This window comes from Paramisgurnus dabryanus, chromosome 13, assembly GCF_030506205.2.
Source record: "Paramisgurnus dabryanus chromosome 13, PD_genome_1.1, whole genome shotgun sequence".
Classification (NCBI taxonomy): domain Eukaryota; kingdom Metazoa; phylum Chordata; class Actinopteri; order Cypriniformes; family Cobitidae; genus Paramisgurnus; species Paramisgurnus dabryanus.
The window spans coordinates 14900130-14921711 of NC_133349.1; the positions used below are offsets into that span (position 1 = coordinate 14900130).

General features: G+C 36.4%; 1 protein-coding gene across 3 annotated transcripts; it reads left to right on the forward strand.

Moving 5' to 3' along the window:
- Positions 1-70: 70 nt before the first annotated feature.
- On the forward strand, positions 71-19683 carry dennd3b (DENN/MADD domain containing 3b). Of its 3 annotated transcripts, none has more exons than XM_065298243.2 (24): positions 71-194; positions 997-1134; positions 1662-1923; positions 2733-2848; positions 3281-3414; positions 3712-3823; positions 3939-4058; positions 4193-4411; positions 5862-5977; positions 6062-6217; positions 6312-6408; positions 6483-6586; positions 8543-8718; positions 8938-9462; positions 9568-9827; positions 9918-10088; positions 12297-12426; positions 12554-12661; positions 14003-14139; positions 14342-14502; positions 14847-14983; positions 15759-15874; positions 17486-17623; positions 18068-19683. In XM_065298243.2, exons 2-24 carry the CDS (start codon positions 1051-1053, stop codon positions 18272-18274), a joined length of 3786 nt encoding a protein of 1261 aa, XP_065154315.1. In that variant the 5' UTR covers positions 71-194; positions 997-1050; the 3' UTR covers positions 18275-19683. The 3 variants fall into 3 exon arrangements, with proteins under 3 accessions (XP_065154315.1, XP_065154316.1, XP_073667674.1); XM_065298244.2 differs by having other exon boundaries at positions 997-1125; XM_073811573.1 differs by lacking the exons at positions 14847-14983; positions 15759-15874; positions 17486-17623; positions 18068-19683 and having other exon boundaries at positions 14322-14437.
- Positions 19684-21582: the final 1899 nt, after the last annotated feature.

Consider the following 21582-nt stretch of genomic DNA (forward strand, 5'->3'; position numbering starts at 1 on the left):
AAAACGTTATGCTCTGAACGGCATGAATGATATAATATAAGCATCCTAAATCCTGAGAGGTGATACACCTGGCCAGCCTCTGTACTCCAGTGCGCATGCGCATGTCACTCACGGGTCTCGAGCGGTTTTGTGGTGTTTATCTTCAGCGGTCCTAGTGCATAACATCACTTTCGATATACTGATGATCGACGAAGGTAACAGTTACGTTTCTTCTTTTTAATACATTCGTAAAAAAACCTTATTTCATACAGTATTATAGAGGTAATAGAGGTGTTATAGCGAGGTTACAGCTTTTAAATAATTTAAAGGAAACGTTCATAAGCGACAAAGCTTCTCATCAAAAATGTGTTTTGTTGCAGTTGGGTTTTTGTGAAATGTCTTGTACATAAAATGATTTAATTTCTTACACAGCCATGTTTAAAACCAGTTTTAACTTAACGCAAAGTAACGTTAGGGTACATTGCTCAGATAACATGCAAAATTTCAGTTTTTGACTTTTACCTTACCAGCTCACTTTACTGTTTTAAAGTTTACTGTGCATTTTTTAAACTGAAGCTTAATACAGTAAATATTGTCTCAGGTGTGTTTAAACTTTTATTTGGATGCTCATACTTTTATTTAAATTTGCCCGGGGTTATTCAATACAGAGGAGAGATCTTAGGACACACATGAGTCCCATTAGGGTCGCTTTAAATCAAAACCAAGAGGTTACTGACAGACTCACCGACACCGACTAGAAGAATAAGCATTACATTAAACTTTGTTGACATAATAGCAGCTGGGCATACATCATATCAATGTAATTTTGATGTAATGATGTCACATTTTTAATTGATGTCTTATTTGTAAGTTGACTTTAAAAGTTGTTTATTTTATCCCTGTGTTATGCCACAGGCATACCATTTTATTTATGATTATAAACACAGTTTGCTACTATGGTATTCAACACCTTTCAAACATTCCGGTTTTCTTTTGAAAATTCTTATATATTCACAGGTTGCATAAAGTGAAGGTTATACCACCATTCAGTTATATGAAGAGTGAGTCTCAATGGCAGAGCCACTCCCTTCAGGATTACTTGAAGCATGTGTTGTTGTTGGACTTTCAAATGATACATTGAAAGAGGTGTGTGAGGTAAAATAATATCCTGTGTGAGATGAACCTAACCATAATACATTCATTACCATATGTTAGTACAAACAGTAACTGTGTTTGCAACTACTAAACTGTGTGTTTATTGCCACAAATATAAATGTGTATTATCATGTAAAATTGTTTGTATTAAAATGTGATCCTGGTTTGTTAAGGTGACATTACCAACTTGGTTTCTTTATTTAAGAACATAATGTGTTGTTAATAACATGATCAGACAGGCACATGGAATGTTATTTAATAAAAGTCTTGATTACTAAAGTTTTGCATCTTGATATATGAGGTAGTTTCGGTTTTAGTTTAACTTTAACAGTTTATGTAAAAGCTACATGGAAATAAATTATGGAAAAGTATGATTTTTTCCTAGTAAACCCTTTTCTGCATTTATTTTGTTAAAGGGGACATACAGCTAAAAAAAATAAAGTAGTAGGCTAAAGTATGACTATTTTACAAGAAAATCACCACTTACAATGTTTAATTTTTATCCTGCTTTTCCTGTCTGTGCCCAGTCTCTTCTGCAGGTGAATGAAAGTCCTTTACTTCTCGATCCCGAGGTCCTTCAGGTTCATGCACCTCCATTTGTGACCAAAGGGAGAATCAATGAACCAGGGATGGGAAGGTTCAGCCACACCCAGCGACGGTTTTCCTTCATTAAGAAGAAGAATGACAGACCCCTGAACAATGCAGGAAAAGTTAAGGAGGAAGCCGCAGAGGACTTCAACGTTCCTAAAGACCTGGATCTAGCGGCCCTGCCACAACTTTGCTTTCCAGGTAAAATCATGTGTAAAATCATTCAAAGCCTTAAATTATTACGTTGATAACTAAATTGTGCAACGGTAGTTATTAAAGCAGAAAATACAAACTTATAGCTTAACAATGAGTTTAGATGCAAAACATTTATAAGAACTAGTGTGTTTATATGTTTTTATATATATAATACACTGTAATTTTGTTTCACACAAATTTTTGATACATGACACAGTGTCGTACCTGAGATACTAAAATCATAATAGCACTGTAGGTGATGGTAAAGGTCAGCACGCTGCAATCTATTCAAACTCAAGCAGTAAACTAGACCAGTGGTTCTTAACGTTATTCCTGGAGGCCCACTGCCCTGCATGTTTTGTATGTCTCTTTTATCTGGCAGACTCAGTTCAGTTCATTGAGATCTCTTCTAATGAGCTGATGATTTGAATCAGGTGTGTTAAATAAGGGAGACATACAAAATGTGCAGGGCAGTGGGCCTCCAGGAATAACGTTAAGAACCACTGAACTAGACAGTATAGCCTTATTTGTATGATTTTCACTTTTCAATTTTCTCTAGTTTTAGTTGTTTCAGTTTTCATTATATTTACAGTTAAGTTCTTTTATATCATTATTTAGGATTGTCCAAGTTATCTGATATAATTGAAATTCATAGCACTTAGTTTCTTTAAGGCCTTATACATTATTGCTGTCCATTGGTATTTTAATTTTAATCCATTCCAAACAGGTTGTAAAGGTCTCAAAATGTATTACATGTTTTTTTTATTTAATTAAAAGTAAATTATTAAAATGACAATTTATTTATTTTAATTCAGGAGGGCTTTCTGTATCTCAGGAGCAGCAGGAAGAACAATTCCACTTTCTGGTGTTTACTGACGTCTTTGGAAACCAGTCACATGGAGTAGTTCTCCAGTACTATAGACCAGTACAGGTTAGATTACTACGATAACCTCTCATTATTTTTGTGTATTGACAGGTCACCTGTGATCTACATTACCTGTTGTTTAGTGTTGTGCCAACTCAAACCATAGCATTGCCATTAGCTTTTAGTGGCCATGTTGCTGGCAGAATTCTTGAGACTGACTAATACATTTGGTAGAGGTTGTGTTTGCTTTTAAACTGTGAAAGTGAGGACATTTACTTTGAATAAAACAATATTTATGGTTTCACCTTAATAATAATAATAATAATACAATAATAATACAATTTACAGTTCTAAATATAAAGCTACAGCATTCTCATAAGAACAGCAAGTCTTTTTGTTTACTTCATAAATGATATTACAATTGCAGTACAGTACTTGGTATATCCACCACTCTTTACAACAAGAGGTGTGACGGTAATTCTCACATTGTTTTATCAGAAATGGATTTTCCAGGAGCGGATGCTGAATGGGCATCACCCTTCCTCTAAATCTCCACAAATTTACAGTGCTTATGGGATTTGCATCATATCAAAACACCCGTATTACAACACTCTCAAAGACTGCCTGTCTAGGTATGGCCAAAAGTCAGGTTTAAGAGTTATAATGTCTTCCTTTGGAAAATACTTTAAAGACAGTAGAGACTATAACATGTCAGTCAATTAGAAGGTACAGCATGCTTTTACAACAACAGCACTGTGCCATTATTTTGTTTCTTAGGAGCACAATAAACGAAATAAATCTTACTGAAGGAAACTGTTTAAATAAACAATGTGATTTCCACTGTTCCTTATCTTATTTTTTCCTGTGTAGTATAAAATAATGTTTTTTTTAGTTTACTGTATAATGAAACTTAATGGTCTCTTTCCTAGCCTCTTGTGTCGACTCAAAATCTGTAAAAATACTGATATGGAAGAGGAAGTAAAGGAATTCTCTGCTAAACTGGCTCTGGTGCCAATTCCTCCCCCTGGTCAACTGCACGTGGTAGGCATCAAATGTGTGTTAACAAATCTAAGAGATTCTTATATAATACATGTGAAGTGATTATTTCTGAAGTTTCAAGAATAAGATCTAAGTGTGTTTCTCTGTTTCCCACCAGATGTTTACTTTGTCCCCTCTCACAATTGTTCTTCCATCCAGAGAAGATAAAAATTATCCTGTTATTGACCTGGATCTTCATCTTCCGCTCCTCTGCTTCGAGTCCAGGGAGCTGCTGCAGGTCTTTAATGTAGACCCTGTTGACTGAATATGTAAAAAAAGTTAATGGGGGGTTTTCTATTCAAACAACTAAAGTAAAGATGGTCTTCTGGCCAACAGAAAAAAATTGACATGTGTGTGTCTGTTCCTCCACAGATCATAACCAGTATACTCACAGAACAGCGTATGGTGTTCTTTTCTTCAGATTGGGCCAAACTGACTCTGATTGCAGAATGCTTCATGCTGTATATTCGACCCCTGCGCTGGCAGCACCCACTGGTGCCCACACTGTCCCGTCAGATGCTTGACTTTGTCATGGCACCGACCCCCTTCCTCATGGGTTGCCACCTTAGTCACTATGAGGAAGTTGCCAAGGTACAGTATAATAACTCTTTACCAGTTTGACTTTACTCACTGATTTTATTTTAATTTCAATCTTTGACATACCCTATTTTAACCATCTAAGCACATTGTCTAAAGCTCACGTCGCACAGTCGAAACGGGCGTGTCCGGTTCCACTTTTGCTAATTTAACGACGGGAAAAATGGTTTGTGCGCCAAAAGCACGGCCTAAAAGGGTTGTTTATTCTTGTAATGAGAAATGGGTGTGTTTTGGGCGTAACGTACAATAAACCAATGAGAGTCTTATCCCCTTTAAAAGCCAGTTGCACTGGTGCCATGCCAATTTCCTATTTAGATGGCGCAATTTGTAAACTGAAAAACTAAGCAGAGGAAGAAGACCACCAGTTTAAGATTGATATTAAAAACTGCATTGGTTCATTTGTATTAAATTTTTCATTTTTGGACATTTTTTTCAGTCATGGAAGTAAAATTTGCAGGCTTTTAATTGCTGTAAATGAATGGATAGCCTACATGATCTGTGTCATCTCAAAAAAATATTTACAAATATGCAAGAAAAGGTTTGTACTCTAAATTCTTTATTTGTAACAAACAAGAGATAAAGAATTTACAAACGTGTGGAGACGTTTCAGCACTCGGACAGCACCGTGAGTGTTTTAAAAATATTGGTTAAAAACGGTTATTATCTCATCATATCCACAGGTACAAAGTCAACAGAAATAAAAAATCTGTGGGGTAGCATTAAAAAAAAAACATTAAAAAAAAATGCAATATTTGCATTTGTTTAAAGCAAACATTTAATTACTTACAGGCTACAGGTGAAGCAGCTCTTTACACCTTCTGAGGTCTCATAATCGATCCTCATTTATGTCCAAGGGACTCAATAATATTTTTTACATTTTCATCCTTTAATTATCCATATTTTAAAATGTTTATACATCCATGTGATAAGCAACGTGCGTTGTTGTCCCGTTAATAGCTGCATATTACTAACGTGCTCATTAAATAACAAAAACAATATTGCGACATTGACTTTAGACCAGGTTTTTGTTGGTCAATGGCGTAGTCTATTTTAGTGGCCTCAAAATAGCAACGCGCCAACAATGCGCCTGAACACACCTTTTTAGACCAGAACGCCCATGGGCATAGAATTGGGGTGCAAATGCATTCGCTATTTAAACAACGTGGCGCCAAACGTGAAAATTATAATTGCCCCGGGTTATAACTAGCAAAATACACTTGCGTCACGGATTGCACTGCATTGCTCGGGGTGTATGATAGGGCCCATAGACTTACTTAGTCAATATTAAAGATATCAAGATTATATTTTTACAGAATGTTCTTTATATTATATAATAGGATTTTATGTAGAAAAAATGACTTTGGATGGGTTTTCACAGGCAGTGTCACAATTAGTTTCAATTTTATCATGCTAGCCTAATAAATCTGTCTCATACCTATATCAGGAGACAGATGATCTGATTCTGATCAATATTGATGAGGGAACAGTGTGTTGTTCAGGCAATAATGATGTTGATCTTCCAGAAGCCCCTCAGACAGCTGCTCAGTGTTTCAAGAGTCGGTAAGAAACATTCTGTCATTTGAACATTCAGTTGGCTCTTGCTTGCTTGTCTTGCTCTTGATGTATGTGTAACTCTTCATGCAGAAGGAAAGTCCTACAGATACACTATGACCTTGAAGTGCTTTATCGTGGCATCTGTAGTGATGTTAATGAGCTGCGTATGCGGAGAAGACACTGGCAACACAGACTCAATCGGGATATTCAGAACATCACCCTGGAGCTCATCGTGAACATGTTTAGGTAATCAAAAGCTTATGCTTTTTATTATCAATTGAATTTGACTCAGGGGACTATTTAACCGTCTAACTAGGCTGATTATTGTTTCCTTTTCCAGAGATGTTGATGATCATCTGAATTATGAGCACAGAGTTTTTAACACAGATGAATTTCTAAAGACCCGGGAACCAGCAGACCAACCGTTTTATAAAAAGGTAAGTTTCTGATTTGTAAAATGGCTCACCTCCTGTGACTAAACTTTACGACTGATGGTATTTTGCCATGACAGGTCTTGGAAACACACATTTTCCACTCCTTCTTGAAAGACCATTTGAATGGAAAGTTGAAAGCATTCACCAGAATGGAGAGGAACACTCGGACAGAAGACCAAAAGTAAGTTGTTTTTAATGGATTATGTCAAGTTAAATATGAGAGTGATTTGTTGGTTACTTTTACTACACAGTAGTTTTGTCTATGTGGATTTAATATGGGTCATAATATAGGTCATTATATGATCATTTTATTCATAATTTTTGTATCGACTTATAGTGAGAGGACCAGTCAATACTGTACAACAATTTCCTGACAATGGTGAAAATGATGGTGAAAGACCTAAATGTGTTTGTTATTAAGGCTTAAAATTATACAAATTAAATAAACTATGTAGAAACGAGGAAACGGTTAAGAGCTGAATACACCAAAACCCTCTCTGATATATTTAACACAATATATAAAGATGAAAATGACTGTCTAAAACAAAGAAAACAACGGTTTTTAATTTTTTAACTCTTTCTCTGCCAGCATTTTTCATTAATTTCACAAAAGTTTAATGCCTTCCAGAAATGGCTTTTTTAATATATAAACATATATTAAATAAAAAAAACAATATATTAAATGAAAGAACCGACCCTCTGCTTTCAAAAAAAAAAAAAAAACGTTTCATTCTACCTTCATTAGTTCTATTTTTATCACCTCTCAAATATGGGAAGGTTTCTTCAAAAACACCAAATTTTAACAAAAAGTTGAGATAATTTGATTTTTGTAAAGGACTTTTGATAGAGATCAGATGCAGAGCGATCCTCAAAACTTAGACGGACATACAGCTGTTTGCCCTAGGGCGATACTTTGTGGTTTTATAAGTTGTGGAAGTTCAAAAATTTGACTTTTTCCATGTTTAAGTGCTATAATTAAGTCCCCAGTGCTTCTATTAACCTATAACATTTGAGAAAGATCAACCCAGTAACTTAGTTTTGTAAACCATTCTCTGTAAGCATGCAAAAAATAGTTAATCGAAATTTGGCTCCCCTTGTGATGTCAGAAGGGGATAATACCACCCCTTAATCTGCACTATCCAACCATGGCACTGCCATTTAGTGCAGTGATCAGCTCATTTGCATCTAAAAGAAACACCCAAATATGGCACATTTTTGCTCACACCTACAAAGTGGCAGTTTTAACATGCTATAATAAATTATCTATATGAAATAAAATTATACAAATCAAACAATATACTAATATAAAACATACATATAAACTATACATAGAAAATATTCCCAAAAATATGAAATGCTTATTAATATGTAAAGAGCTCAGATGCAAACCCTTCAAGTGTGTCTGACGTGTTTTCTTGTACATTAGCATTTTTTTATCAGGCTGTTATGTTTAAGTTCAGTTATATTACTTTAGTGGCAATAAAAAGGTTATTAGTCACTACACAGGCCTTCGTTCATCCAAGTCTTTTTCCATGCACTTAGAGGACTTTGCTGGACAATTGTTGTGGTATTTAATGGATTCTGCCTTAAAACAGTATTCCTAAATGACCTAATGCTGGGATTAACGGATTTGAAGCAAAAGTATTTGATGAACGTACACTCTTAAAACAAACGGTGCTATATAGCACCAAAAGTGGTTCTTTGCTCGTAATCATAGAAGAACCGTTTTTAGTGCCATAGCACCGGGAAGCACCAGTGAAGCACCTGTGTAGAACCATATAGTGCTATGTAGAACCATATGTGGTGCTATATGGCCCCTATTTGGTTCTACACAGGTGCTTCACTGGTGCTTCACCGGTGCTATATGGCAATAAAAACGGTTCTTCTATGATTACGAGCAAAGAACCACTTTTGGTGCTATATAGCACCGTTTGTTTTTAGAGTGTATAATTCGTGCCGCATTCGGGAGCATTTGTCAATATCATTATCTCATTTAAACATTTCTGCTACTGTACAGAATATATACAGGCATTACATTAAACTTACTGGGACATCTTAAAAAGCAAATATATATTTTATGGTTTAAAAAAAAGAAGTATTATAAAATATGTATTATTTCTTTATACTTGTTGTGCAGACGAAAAGCATCAATGGATTTCTCTCATAGACGCACTATAAAGGAGATGAAAAATGATTGCCAAGACAGCGGTCTAAGTAAACGTCTGGGCACAAGTCTTCCTAACCTGGGCGATGAGACTCAACCAAGTTCCCTTAAACAGACATCTCCGACATCTCCAACCATTCCTGAAATAAGTAAAAAAAAAAAACATTAAAATAATGTTCTTTAATAATCTTTTTTTTATTGAAATAGTGTTCTCTGTAAGTCATAAAATACATTTGTTGTAAATTATTGTAGATAACTACAGTAACATACTGTAATGTTCTTAAATAAAATGTAGCCTTCCCTTTTTTAATCTAGATTAGTATTTTTGCATGCTTACCAATTATCTTTGCAAATCTTTTTCCTCAAAGCTCTAAATATACCAGCCAGACCAGTAAAGATGTTCAAACTGGCCCATTTCCCTCCTCCCTTGAGCTGCTACCATGTGTGCCTTTACTTTGGAGATCTTGTCCTCCTGCTTAACAGAGCCATATCAGCCACCCCACCTGATGACTCCAGCCTGCTCGCCAGGTACTACTACCTGCGAGGCCTTGTCAACATGCTGAACTCTAAACGCTTGGATGCCCTCAGTGACTTCCAGACCCTCTACAAAACAGATATTGAGATTTTTCCACATGAGTTGGTAAGGGTGTTGGTGGACTCTCTGCACGTAGAGGAGAAAGCCCAGGCAGAGAAGAGATCTGAGCTCAGGCCACTCATTTCTAAGGCGAGGACCAACGATAAGAGTGAACGTATAGACTCAGATGATCGGGTTAAGAAGTTTCAGCTTCCCAGGACGCCAATGCAGTTGGAAGAGTTTGTGAGGTGCACTCAGGAATCTGGCATTGTGAGGGATGTGGCTACTGCCCAGAGATTGTTTGAGGCTCTTACAGTCGGTAGGTCATTTTTCATAGTTGATTTTATTGCTTCATTCACGCTTTATCTGCATGAAAGGACACCTGATGTTTGTTCTGATCCCATTTCCCCTTCAACCTTTTTAGGTGAGCAAAAACAGATTGATCCGGAGACGTTCAGAGTGCTTTACACCTACTGGAAGGAGAGCGAAGCGGAGGCACAGGATCTTCAGCTGCCCGCTGAGGTCCTGGAACATCTGGACAACAGCGAGTGTGTGTACAAGCTGTCCAGCTCTGTGAAGACCAGTTATGGTGTTGGTAAAATTGCTATGACCCAGAAGAGGCTGTTCCTACTGACTACAGGCAGGCCGGGATATGTTGAGATCACCAAGTTCAGAGACATTGAGGTTTGAATACAACCAAATTTTCTGTGTAGGTGGATGCAAGCTGCTAGACACCACTGATGGTAACTAGATGAATTTTGTTAACCCTTGCAGGACTTGAAGATCTCTACTGCTTCATTTCTGTTGTTGAGGATCCCATCTCTAAAGATCAAGAACAGACTGAAGAAAGAGAAATTTGAGGCAAATTTAAAATCTGAGTGTGAACTGTGGAACCTAATGGTCAAGGAGATGTGGGCTGGGAGAATAATGGCAGACAACCATAAGGTAAAGGAATCTTAATTTGAGCCTGTTTATTTCCCATTTATGGCAGGCATTTTTGCAGTGCAGTCAAGGTATATATGAAGAGTTTGGTTCCAAAACGCCATAAATGCCATTTAAAAAAAAAAATTGTTACTGCCAAAATCAGTATTTTATCAGGTCAGTATTAAAATGTAAATTCTTAATATTATGCAAAATCCAATATCCGCCGTGTTATTCTGTCATTTTTTCTCCTTTTTTTCCCAAAAAGCGTTAAACGCCAGTCCTCCTTCTCTGCAGAATCTAATAAATCCTCTCAACAAATCACAGCGCACCATTTTATGCATTGTAAACAACAATGGCGAAGTGATGAATACACACAGAATCCTAGTTTTCCTCTACTTTGTACTTTGTGATCAACAAACAAACAAAAACAAAATAATACTTTTGATGGGATTGATAAACCTGCGGTGGTTTTCTGTGGTGGGGAAGAAACGTAAGCCATCAAAATCGAATAATTTACGCAAGAGGCACTCGGGAGACGGAAAGATGCCGGCTGTTGCTTGTTCTCACACTACAGCATCAAGCTTCTGTCATGCTAACACATTGACTCTAGGGGATCTTATGAAAAACTTTCCATTATTTTACTCAAAGCCAACAAAAATCTAGCAGGACCAAAACATTTTACTGCTGATCGCTGTCAAAAAAGTTAGACGACAATGTCTCAAGGATGATAGCAGCAATGACAGTGTTATTAATATGACAAAGTAAGTGTTTTGATTTATGCCATTAATGTTTAATCAGTGTATACCACTAGTCAACTAAATGAATATAACATGGCAAAGATGAATTCACATTTATATATTGATTCAATAGATTTATAGCATTTTGAAAAAAACTTGCCATGGATTTATTGCATTTTGTGGAAAAAATTATCAGTTTTTATAATAAATCTTTAAAAATCAAATTATGGATTTAATTTTTTTATGTTTTTATAACATAAAGATGCTATGTGAAAGTTTGTAAGAGAAAACAGTAGTTTTCATCTTGTCACTTTCTTGGTATAAAAAACACGTTTTTACAGAAATTAGTCGAAATGGATTTATTGAGTTTTGGAACCGAACTCTTCATATTTTCTTTAGTATTTGTGTTCCCTGGGAATCAAACCTGTGACCTTTGCACTGTGTTAACACAATGCCCTACCAGTTGAGCTACACGAACCTCTTTTCTTTATGAATGTCTCTTGTCCTATTAATCATGAATAGAGCAAATATTTTACTTAAAATATAACAACAATCTCTGAATGTGACACTATATGTCTTTTAATTTCTGATGATTAAACCACAATCTATTCTCTAACATAAGGGGGCGGTTAACATTTTGCGTCATTGGCATGCATAAATACGTTATTTTGAAATTAGCCATGCGGAAAGTGCGCTCAAATACAGAGCGACACAGTCGGGTCATGCACTTTTTTAGGCGCGGTGCTTTGCTCCTCCTTTCCAATGCGGCTTTCTAAAAATAAAAGTTTAAGTATGTTTAACTGGCTGTGGTGTCGCTCTCTATTTGAGCGCGCTTACCCTGCCGCTAGCTGTGCGTTCACACCAGAAGCGAATAAATCGCTATTCACGCATAGTTGGACGATTGGTAAACATTTTGAGTTAACTCGCATCATTTGCACCTGAAATTTGCATTATTTTTCTTTTTTTAAACACATCAGTTTATTATCATTGGTATGTGCTGTTCATTGTGTTTTATGTGTGTTGTGTATCTCCCCCTCTTTAGAGAGTAAGCGGTTGTGCACACCAAAACTTTTAAATGCGGCTGAAAATGCCTGGAGGGCGCCGAATGCCAGCTGTTTTTTTCACTGATTGCCAGCTTTCTTCAGCTGAGGGCTTTGGTTGCTGTGATACTTCTGCTTTGTTTATCAGTCGTTGTACGACGCGCCGGTTGGTTGTTGTGATATTTGTCCCGCCCCTTCTCCACTGTGATTGGATGGCCATTTGAGAACTGACATTGACGAGCTGAGCTTTTCACTCAAAGTTTAATATTTTTCAACTCTCAGTGCAGAAAAAACACCGAACGCCGGTTTTCAGTGCGAAAAAAAACCCCTAGCTGCTGGCTTTTTTTTAAACGGAGAGCTTCCGTTGGAAACAATTGAAAACATACACCGGCCGCGGGTGTAAAAATTTGGTGTCTATTGTTTATACAGTAACACCCTGTTCACTTCCTTAGGACCCGCAGTATGTGCAGCAGGCTCTGACCAATGTCCTGCTCATGGACACTGTGGTGGGCTGTTTACAGACACAGAAAGCCGTTCTTGCTGCCTCCAAGCTGGCGTATTATGAAAAACTACGCCATGAAGGTGTGTTTCAGTCTGTAATGTGTCCTGTCTGGGTTTTATTGGATATTATATGAGATAACTTTGAGAAAAGATGTGTGATGAAATCAAGAGAGCTTCATGTTTTATCTCTTGTCTTTGTTTCCCACAGTCCCCATGATTATTCCCAGACCCACAGCCGAGACGCTGAAGCACAAGATTAATCCATCAGAGAACATGAGGAGCCCTCAGTCTGTTGATGTCTTGCTGTTCATTCCAGGTCTGCAGGAATATTTAAGTTACATAAATGGTTATTTTAGAGAGTGTTTTTATTAAAGCTGGGCATAGATTTATCTAGATTAATCTCATACAAAATAAAAGTAATTTTTTGCATAACATATGAGTTTGTGCTGTGTGTTATTATTATGTATATATAAATACACACACATTCATGTATGTATCTATGAAAATATTATTATAAATATTATATTTATTTATATATTTATTTATTCCATATTATATATAAATAAAAAATAATATATAAATAAAACATTTCTTAAATGTATATATATGTATGTGTGTGTGTGTTGAAATATACATAATTTTTACAAACATCACAAACTCATATATTATGCAAAAAATACTCTTATTTTGTATGAGATTAATCTAGATTAATCTATGCCCAGCCCTAGTTTTTATACATAGGATGCATTTTGCCCTCAGATATTTTAAGGGGAACTTGTTTTTATTTTTGATAACACTAATAGATAAATAGAAAATGGTGCTTAGCAGAAAGAAAGCCTCCATGAGCTAGCAGAGCTGTTGTCCATAATTCGTGAAATTCAAAACACTGATATAAGCCAAACGTGGGGAGCACTTTGCATGTGACACAGAAAAATGAAAATCCTGTCATCATTTACTCACCTGATAATGAAAATGGTTAATAACCAAACAAGTCTGGGGCACCATTCGCTTCCATAGTATAATTTTTTTCTACAATGGAAGTCAATGGTGCCCCAGATCTGTTTGGTTACAAATGTTCTTCAAAATATCGTCCTTTGTATTCAGCAGAACAAAGAAATGTACAGAGGTTTGGAACAACTTGAGGATGAGTAAATGATGACAGAGTTTTCATTTTCGGTGAACTATACCTTTAACACATTTATCACATTTTGAAATCAAGTAAGAACTGTAACAATTATCAAGTGTCATTCCTAATTTCCTATCTTTATTATTTTTATGTATTCTGTGGAGAGTTGTAACATGTGTTTCACTATGGGGCAGTTTCCCAGACAGGGATTAGACGACTACTAGACTAAAATCAATATAAGAGGTGTTCAAACTGAAAACAACTTGCACTGACATATCTTAAAATAGATCCGTACCTTTGATTTGCCTCAAAATGCACACAAGTAATGTTTTAAGTAAGGCATGTTTGATGAAACAAGTTATATTTCCTAATTAAACTAAGACCTAGTCCTGGTTTAAGCTAATTCCTGTCCGGGAAACCACCCCAATATGTTGTGCTGTGTATGTGCAAATTTTAAACTTATAAATGAATCATAGAGCCATTTGTCAGAAGTGTTCAAAGTGTTCAATCACTCTTTTACTTTTTTTAAAGGTCAGTTAACTCTCTCTGCTGACCTGGATGGGAACCCTAAGCTCTGGTGTGCTCTCAGCTGTGGGAAGGTGGTTGTGTTTGATGCTGTTAGTTGGACCCTACAGCAACATTGCATTCATGTTGGAGAATCTTCATTGGTAAGAAGCACTGATATATTATGTATGTATGGATTTATTTAGTATGGATGGTAAACAACGGTGATGATGTCCTTGACCAAATCTTGGTTTTGTGGCCATATAGGATCAAATTAGGTTTCTACTATTTTTTACAATTTGTGGCAGAGTGAACATTAAACTCTTGATCTTATATTGGATTTAAGATGGCAGTCTCTTTCCCCAGAACTGCATGATGGGATTAGATCAGGAGCAGTTGTGGATTGGTTCTCAAGACTCCGTCATTTACATAATCAACACTCGCAGTATGCTGTGTCACAAACAGCTGACTGAACATCGTGGAGAGGTCACAGATTTCGCCCTGGAGAAACTGAACCACAATCTCAGGTGAATTTTGGACAGAAGACAAACTTTTATTTGGCTTAACCTCAATAGGGGATTGAAATAAAAGGTATGAAAGAAACGGTTCTTCTAAGAATCTTTGACTCAATGGCTTTTTTATGGCATCACTGTGAACCTTTTAAGCTCCTTTATTTTTAAGAGTGTACTCTGTGCCCTTTGCAGTGCTTTAAAAAATCTTTTACTGATGCACTAAAACTATATACAAGTTTTAAGCCTCACCAGCAGGTGGCAGCATTGTTTTGGATATTTTCTGTCTATTTGCATGCTGTGTGTTCAGGAACAGAGATATTACTTAAGAAATGTTAATATAATATGATGTGTTCCCAAAGCCCCGTGCAGGTGTTTTCCTGTAGTGCAGATGGCACTGTGATTGTTTGGGATGTTCCCACTTTGAAGGTGAAGAGACAGTTTCATCTGACCTGTGACAGATTACAGTCCATTCAAATCCATGACACCCTATGGTGTGGTAAGTTTGTCATCAACTTAATTAAAGATATACTTTAACTTTACCAATACTCTTACATGCTAAACTCTGCATTAAAACTTTAATCTTAACCAGTTCATACAGTACTGTGCAAAAGTCTTAGACCACCACCACCAGACTTGTTGTTTTAGAAGTTTTAATGTCCATCCATATTTATTTTTTAATCTATTTTATTAAGATACAAACAGAAAATACAGGAAATATGTACAAAAAATAAAAAATTAAATTTTCAGGACTAAATTTCTTCTTTAATCATCGTCTGTGTTTAGTGTAACCTCTCTTGGCACTAAACAACACATCTTGAGCATTTTTGAGCAGAATGAAGTAAAAGACTAATTTCTTTCAAATTAGAAATTAGAATTAAATTTTTTTTAGGTTTAAGAGACCCTTCAGTTTCCTGCTATTGCTCAAGTGGAAGTGGAGTTTACCCTAAAAACTTGACACATCGGTTTACATTTTTATATAGTTTTTAATACTATATACATATTTCCTTTATTTTCTGGATGTATTCTATTAAAGAGACTGAGAAACAATTATGATCACTAACATTGCAAAAACAACTAATCTAATTGTGGCATGGTGGCCTAAGACTTTTGCACAGTACTGGATATACTCCATGTGCAACAAAAACACCTTTAGATGCCTATTGAAAAAACCTATCTGCAAACATTAATTAACAATGTATAGCAAAACCTTTTAAAGTCAAGTCAAAATATAGATTTTTTAATTATTTTGTCTTTGTTTATAATTTGTAAAGGTGCCAGTGATTGTGTAATGGAGCTGAGACAGAATGGATGTCTGCTTCGTAAGATTTCTCTCCTAGATGCAAACATCCAAGCCAGTGTCTTTAGCAGGATCACATTGCACTTAGAGGTTGATATTACCTGCATGCACTGTATACACTGCAAGTATTAGGACTCTAGATTTTGATTGTTAAGTAAAAAATGCAGGGGCAGCCGGTGATTTCTTTTTTCGAGGGCGCACGATGCGAAGTTCGTCACAACATGTATGTAGCCCGTCATGTGTGTGGTTTGTAATTTCAAAATATGTGTTCTGCACGTCGAGTGAACGTATGTGCATCACGTGTCTTGTAAAAATAAGTGCCTGCGGCAGACGCGTCTAAAGGGTTTATGATAAAAGAGTAGATGAGATGAGATTCTCTAATAATCTCATGCGTAATCAGAGTTTACTGTTAAGGGAGTGTCTTGCGTGTATTTTATCATAAACGGTTTGACGCGTGTGCGGCAGGCACTTATTTTGACAAAACACGTGATGCACATGGTTCACATGACACTCCAAACACATATTTTGAATTTGCATCCCTCAGAAGAGCAGTCACCAGCCGCCACTGAAAAAAATTACATTTTAAAGAAACAAATTAAAGGTCATCTGCAGATCCTTGGGTTTGTCTGTGAAAGCCCTGCAATGGTGCCCCCCTTAGACAGATAAGAAACATGAAGCTTTAAAGGGATAGTTCGGCCAAAAATGATATTAAACCCATGATTTACTCACCCCTAAGCTGTCCGAGTTGCATATGTCCATCGTTTTTCAGACAAACACATTTTCGGATATTTTACAAAATGTTTTAGATCATTCAGTTGATTAAATGTAAGTTACGGGGTCCATGACCTTCAAGTCCAAAAAAGTACGTCCATCCTTCACAAAATAAATCCAAACGGCTCCAGGATGATAAACAAAGGTCTTCTGAGGGTAATCCGTGCGGTGTTGTTGTAGAAATATCCATATTTAAAACTTTATAAACGAAAATAAATACCTTCCGGTAGCGCCGCCATCTTAGTCGCGTCCGCATTCAGGATGAGAGCTTACGCAGCCTACGGAGGCTACTCTGCTGCTGCTCTGTACTCCTGCCCTCCGAATTTGTCATACGTCACTAAGAAAAGTGCGTACACTATGCTAATACTCTCTCCTGAATACAGAGGAGTCTAAGATGGCGGCGCTACCGGAAGGTATTTATTTTCGTTAATAAAATTTTAAATATGGATATTTCTACAACAACACGGCGTGTATTACCCTTAGAAGACCTTTGTTTATCATCCTGGAGCCGTTTGGATTTATTTTCTGAAGGATGGACGCACTTTTTTGGACTTGAAGGTCGTGGATACCGTAACATTACATTTAATCAACTGAAAGATCTAAAACATTTTCTAAAATATCCGAAAATGTGTTTGTCTGAAAAACGATAGACATATGCAACTCGGACAGCTTGGGGGTGGGTAAATCATGAGTTTAATATCATTTTTGGCCGAACTATCCCTTTAATTTAAAAACTGTACTAGATTAAAACATTTTGTTTCTAATGTTAAGTATTTGTTCATTATTATAGAAATGAGTGTTATAGATAATACTTAATATTAAATTGAGGTTCCCTTGGTCTACAGACTTATTCTCATCGTGTAAAATGCATAAAATGATAATACACTCACATACAACCAGTGATTTCAAGGCTCTTGTTTTTCTTTTCAGCGAAAACAGATCTGGACGAGTTTCGCAGACTCGGCCGAGCTGTGCATATGGGACACATCCGACCTAACTAAAGCACCTAAACAGGTCACACTTCCTGGTTGTTGTCGGGTCACCTGTATGATCAAGGTCAAAGATCAGGTATTCAGTGTGTAATGTGCTTTCTTACTGTACTGTACCATAATGTTTACTGTTTGTAATGTGCTATAATGTTTCCAGAAATTTAGTCAATAATTTAGAAATTCAGAATATTTTCGGTAACACTTATTGATTATTAACCATAGACTTTTGCCTTAATAAACTCCCAATTTACTGCTAATTAATAGCTAATAATGTAGTTGTTGTAGCGGTTAGGTTAAGGTATTGGATTGGGTTAAGGGATGTACAATACTGTATGGTCATGCAGAACAAGGCATTAATATGTCCTTTATAGGCACTAATAAACAGCCAATATGTAAGCTAATAAGAAACTAGTTAAAGTGAGAATTGGTCCCTATACTAAAGTGTTAACAAATTTTTTTATAAGACTGAGTAGTCATACAGTAGCATGTTATTGAATTGACATGTCTTATTTTCTTCCTAAAGGTCTGGATCGGCTGTAACAGTGGTGGGACAGGACTCAGCAAGGTTGTGGGAAAGATCTTTGTGTTGGACTCTGATAGTCTGATGGTTGAGAAGGAGCTTGAGGCTCATGAAGACTGTGTTCAAACGCTGTTCTCAGCTGAGGACCGATATGTTTTCAGTGGCTCCGCAAGTCTTGATGGCAAAATTGCCATTTGGAGAGTCGATTAAACCAGCTGATATTTTAATGTCCATTAAAGGGACATTCCACTTTTTTTTAGAAAATATGCTCATTTTCCAGCTCCCCCAGAGTTAAACATTTGATTCTTATGTTTGGAAATCCATTCAGCTGATCTGGGGGTCTGGCGTAAGCACTTTTAGCATAGCTTAGCACAATCCATTGAATCTGATTAGACCATTAGCATTGCACTAAAAAATAACCAAAGAGTTTCAATATTTTTCCTTTTTAAAACTTGACTCTTCAGTAGTTACATCGTGTACTAAGACAGACAGAAAATTAAAAGCTGCGATTTTCTAGGCAGATATGGCTAGGAACTATACCCTCATTCTGGCGTAATAATCAGTGACTTTGCTGATGTAACATGGCTGCAGCAGGCATAGTGTTATTACGCACTGCCCGAAAATAGTCCCCTTGGTAACTTTCAATGGCAGGGGACTATTTTTGGGCAGTGTGTAATATCACTAAACGGTAAGATTCAAATGTTTAACTCTAGGGGAGCCGGAAAATGAGCATATTTTCAAAAAGTGGAGTGTCCCTTTAAGGTGCATTCGAATTTATAATGTGCAACTACACTGCCCTTTAATGAAATGTTTCTGTTGAGAAAAGCTCTGTTACACATATCGCTGCTGAAAAAAAACAGCATCAAACCAGCATGGGAATTAGGCTGGTCTATGCTGGTTTGATGCTGGTTTAGCTGGTGGTCACCAGCATACCATCACCAAAACACAACATATGCTGTTCTTGCTGGTATGACCAGCGTGTGATGCTGGTGCTAATGCTGGTTTGGTGCTGGTTTAGCTGGTGCTAATGCTGGTGCTGATGCTGGTTTAGCTGGTGTTCACTAGGAAACCAGCACCAAAACACAACATATGCTGGTCTTGCTGGTATGCTGTTTTTTCAGCAGGGATGCACTGTTTTGTATTTGTTTTAAGTGTTTCTGTTAATTTATTGAAAGGCAGAATTTTAAGTAATCCATCAAATTCGTTAAAATATTATTTTTGGTGTATTACTTTTTTTTTTAAACCCAGTTTGACCTGAAATGTCCAGTTTAATGCACTACATACACACTTGCCCTTTTAAATGTGTCATGTAACCCCATCAGGCATTCGAATAGTGCTGCTTGTAATGGTTTTGAGTTAAGCTAACCTTTTCTTAGCCAATGTTGACACTACTCTGTGAGGACTTCGAAAAAAAAGATTAGGTGGTTTTTAATACTCAGTTAAACAATTTAGGGAGTGAACCAGCTATTACAAGGTTGTTTGAAATAGTTCAGCATCACAAATCAATAGGATTGCTCAGATCTCTGTGTTAAATACTGTATCGCACTGAATATAATTTGTATATAAGCTCTCAATACTTGTGGCTCTAAATAAATAACAATATATTTTGTAGAAGTAAACAGTGCTTTTGAAGTCCCTTCTTATTCCGAAACAGCTGAATATAAAATTGGGTGAGGTTTGTGGCACTGACATGCTCACAATTTCCTGAAAATCCCCAGATCAAAGAGTTGAGGTCTGTATACATTGCCTGAGGATGGACGGCAGCCTTAATGAGTAGATTGTGTAACAGTATGGCAGTCCTTGTGGTGCTTCTGGAGTGGCTTCTGTGATTTTATGCAGAAGGTACTCATCTATCGTATATTCATTTCAGATGTTTTAGGTGGAAATGTATTGCAAATGTGACCTGACTTAGATTAATGGATGAGATTGGGTTTGATTTCACTATAATTTCAATTAACTATTAAAGATATATTTTCACAGATTATTCTGTACATTATGTATGTTGATTTTATATAGAAAACAATAAATCACAAAAAAAAAATACTTTAGCTGGGTTTTCACAGTTAAGTCTCCACAATGGGTAAAGAAAAAAAAAAGATTAAATTGAATTCAATAAAACAAATACTATGATATAATTAAATATAAATATTGAGGAGTTATGTGTAAATGTGTGCTTTACTGTCCTAACAATGTAATTGTCTGAAACATTGCCTTCTTTATTGGAAACAATATGGCCCTGTAATGTTCTGACAGCTTTTATGATATTTGCACAAACTGTATATTGGTTTTGCTTTGTGACAAGTAACTCATTTTTGACACTATTAATCTTTCCTTTTTTATGTTGTATCCTACAGTAACAATGCTTATGTGGAGTCAGTATTTGTCAATCATTTAAATAATTTTATAAAGCTGTGAGGCTGATCCTAGATCAAATGTCTTGCTTTGTAGGTGTTTGCAGAAGGGCCCCTGGGCTGAATTTTCCCGCCCATGCAGAGGGCAGTGATTGGCTGATGTTTTACATTCTGACCCTGGGGTCAGCCATCCAAGTGTCAGACGTCATTGGAAGGAATTTTGGGGATGTGTCTAGGAAGACAAAGCCAGCACACATCCATCCATTCCTAGAGTCTCTGGAGTGTGTGTGTGTGTAGGCGGGTAGCACATATTAAAGCTTTTAGTGCTGGTGTGCATGGCATAATGAATTTTTGTGTAATTCAGAAGATGAATAACAAGACTGTTGATTCATAAAAGGTTATAGTTCTGATTTCAAATATATTTTGGGCACCTTCTTGGATACAGCTGACAGCTTCACAAGTGCCATGTTTTATGCATTGGACAGGGGGCAATGCAGTAAAGTCAATTTTTCCTGTTGGTGGCACCATTTCCCAATCAATCCCTATTAACAGCACACTCAAGTATTTTTACCAGTAAATCTGAACCTTTTTTTACATTAAGCTCCCACACAATTGTCCACAGCAATAATGGAAGCCCCACTCACAATTTATCATATTGTAGAACTTGACATAACTATAAAAAGATATGTATTTGTTATAAAAAAAAACATTAACATCTTGATTTTTTAGTTGTTTAACTTTTTTTAAATGCTTGGTTTGTCTTTTTTCATTTAAATAATCTTGAGGCCCCTTTAAGAAATCTGTTGAGGGCCCCAAGTGGGTCCCCTAATTGAGAAATATGGATCTATACTGTAGCCTATATCACAGTACAGTATGTTCTTCATCAGAAAATTACCATTACTCTTTATTTGTTAAATTATTTTTAATGTCAGTCACTAAGATGCATTGTCTTTATTGTCTTTAGTGTAATGTCCTGAATACTTTTGATGGAAAATGACTCATTCCTAACTGCACCTTTGTTTGTGATGACCACCTGATAAGTTTGTGTACAGTTACAGTAAGATCTTAAAGGACCTCATAACCCAGCATTGGACAGCCTCAGTGCGTCAGCCATATTGGAGCGTCCGAACTGCAGCAGGGTTGGGAAGACCGATTCATTTAGTGAAT

Coding starts and splice junctions, on each gene's coding strand:
- dennd3b (XM_065298243.2), top strand. CDS start 1,051: ATGGCAGAGCCACTCCCTTCAGGATTACTTGAAGCATGTGTTGTTGTT. Junction 2,849..3,280: donor AGTACTATAGACCAGTACAG/GTTAGATTACTA, acceptor TTGTTTTATCAG/AAATGGATTTTCCAGGAGCG. Junction 14,140..14,341: donor ATGTTGGAGAATCTTCATTG/GTAAGAAGCACT, acceptor CTCTTTCCCCAG/AACTGCATGATGGGATTAGA.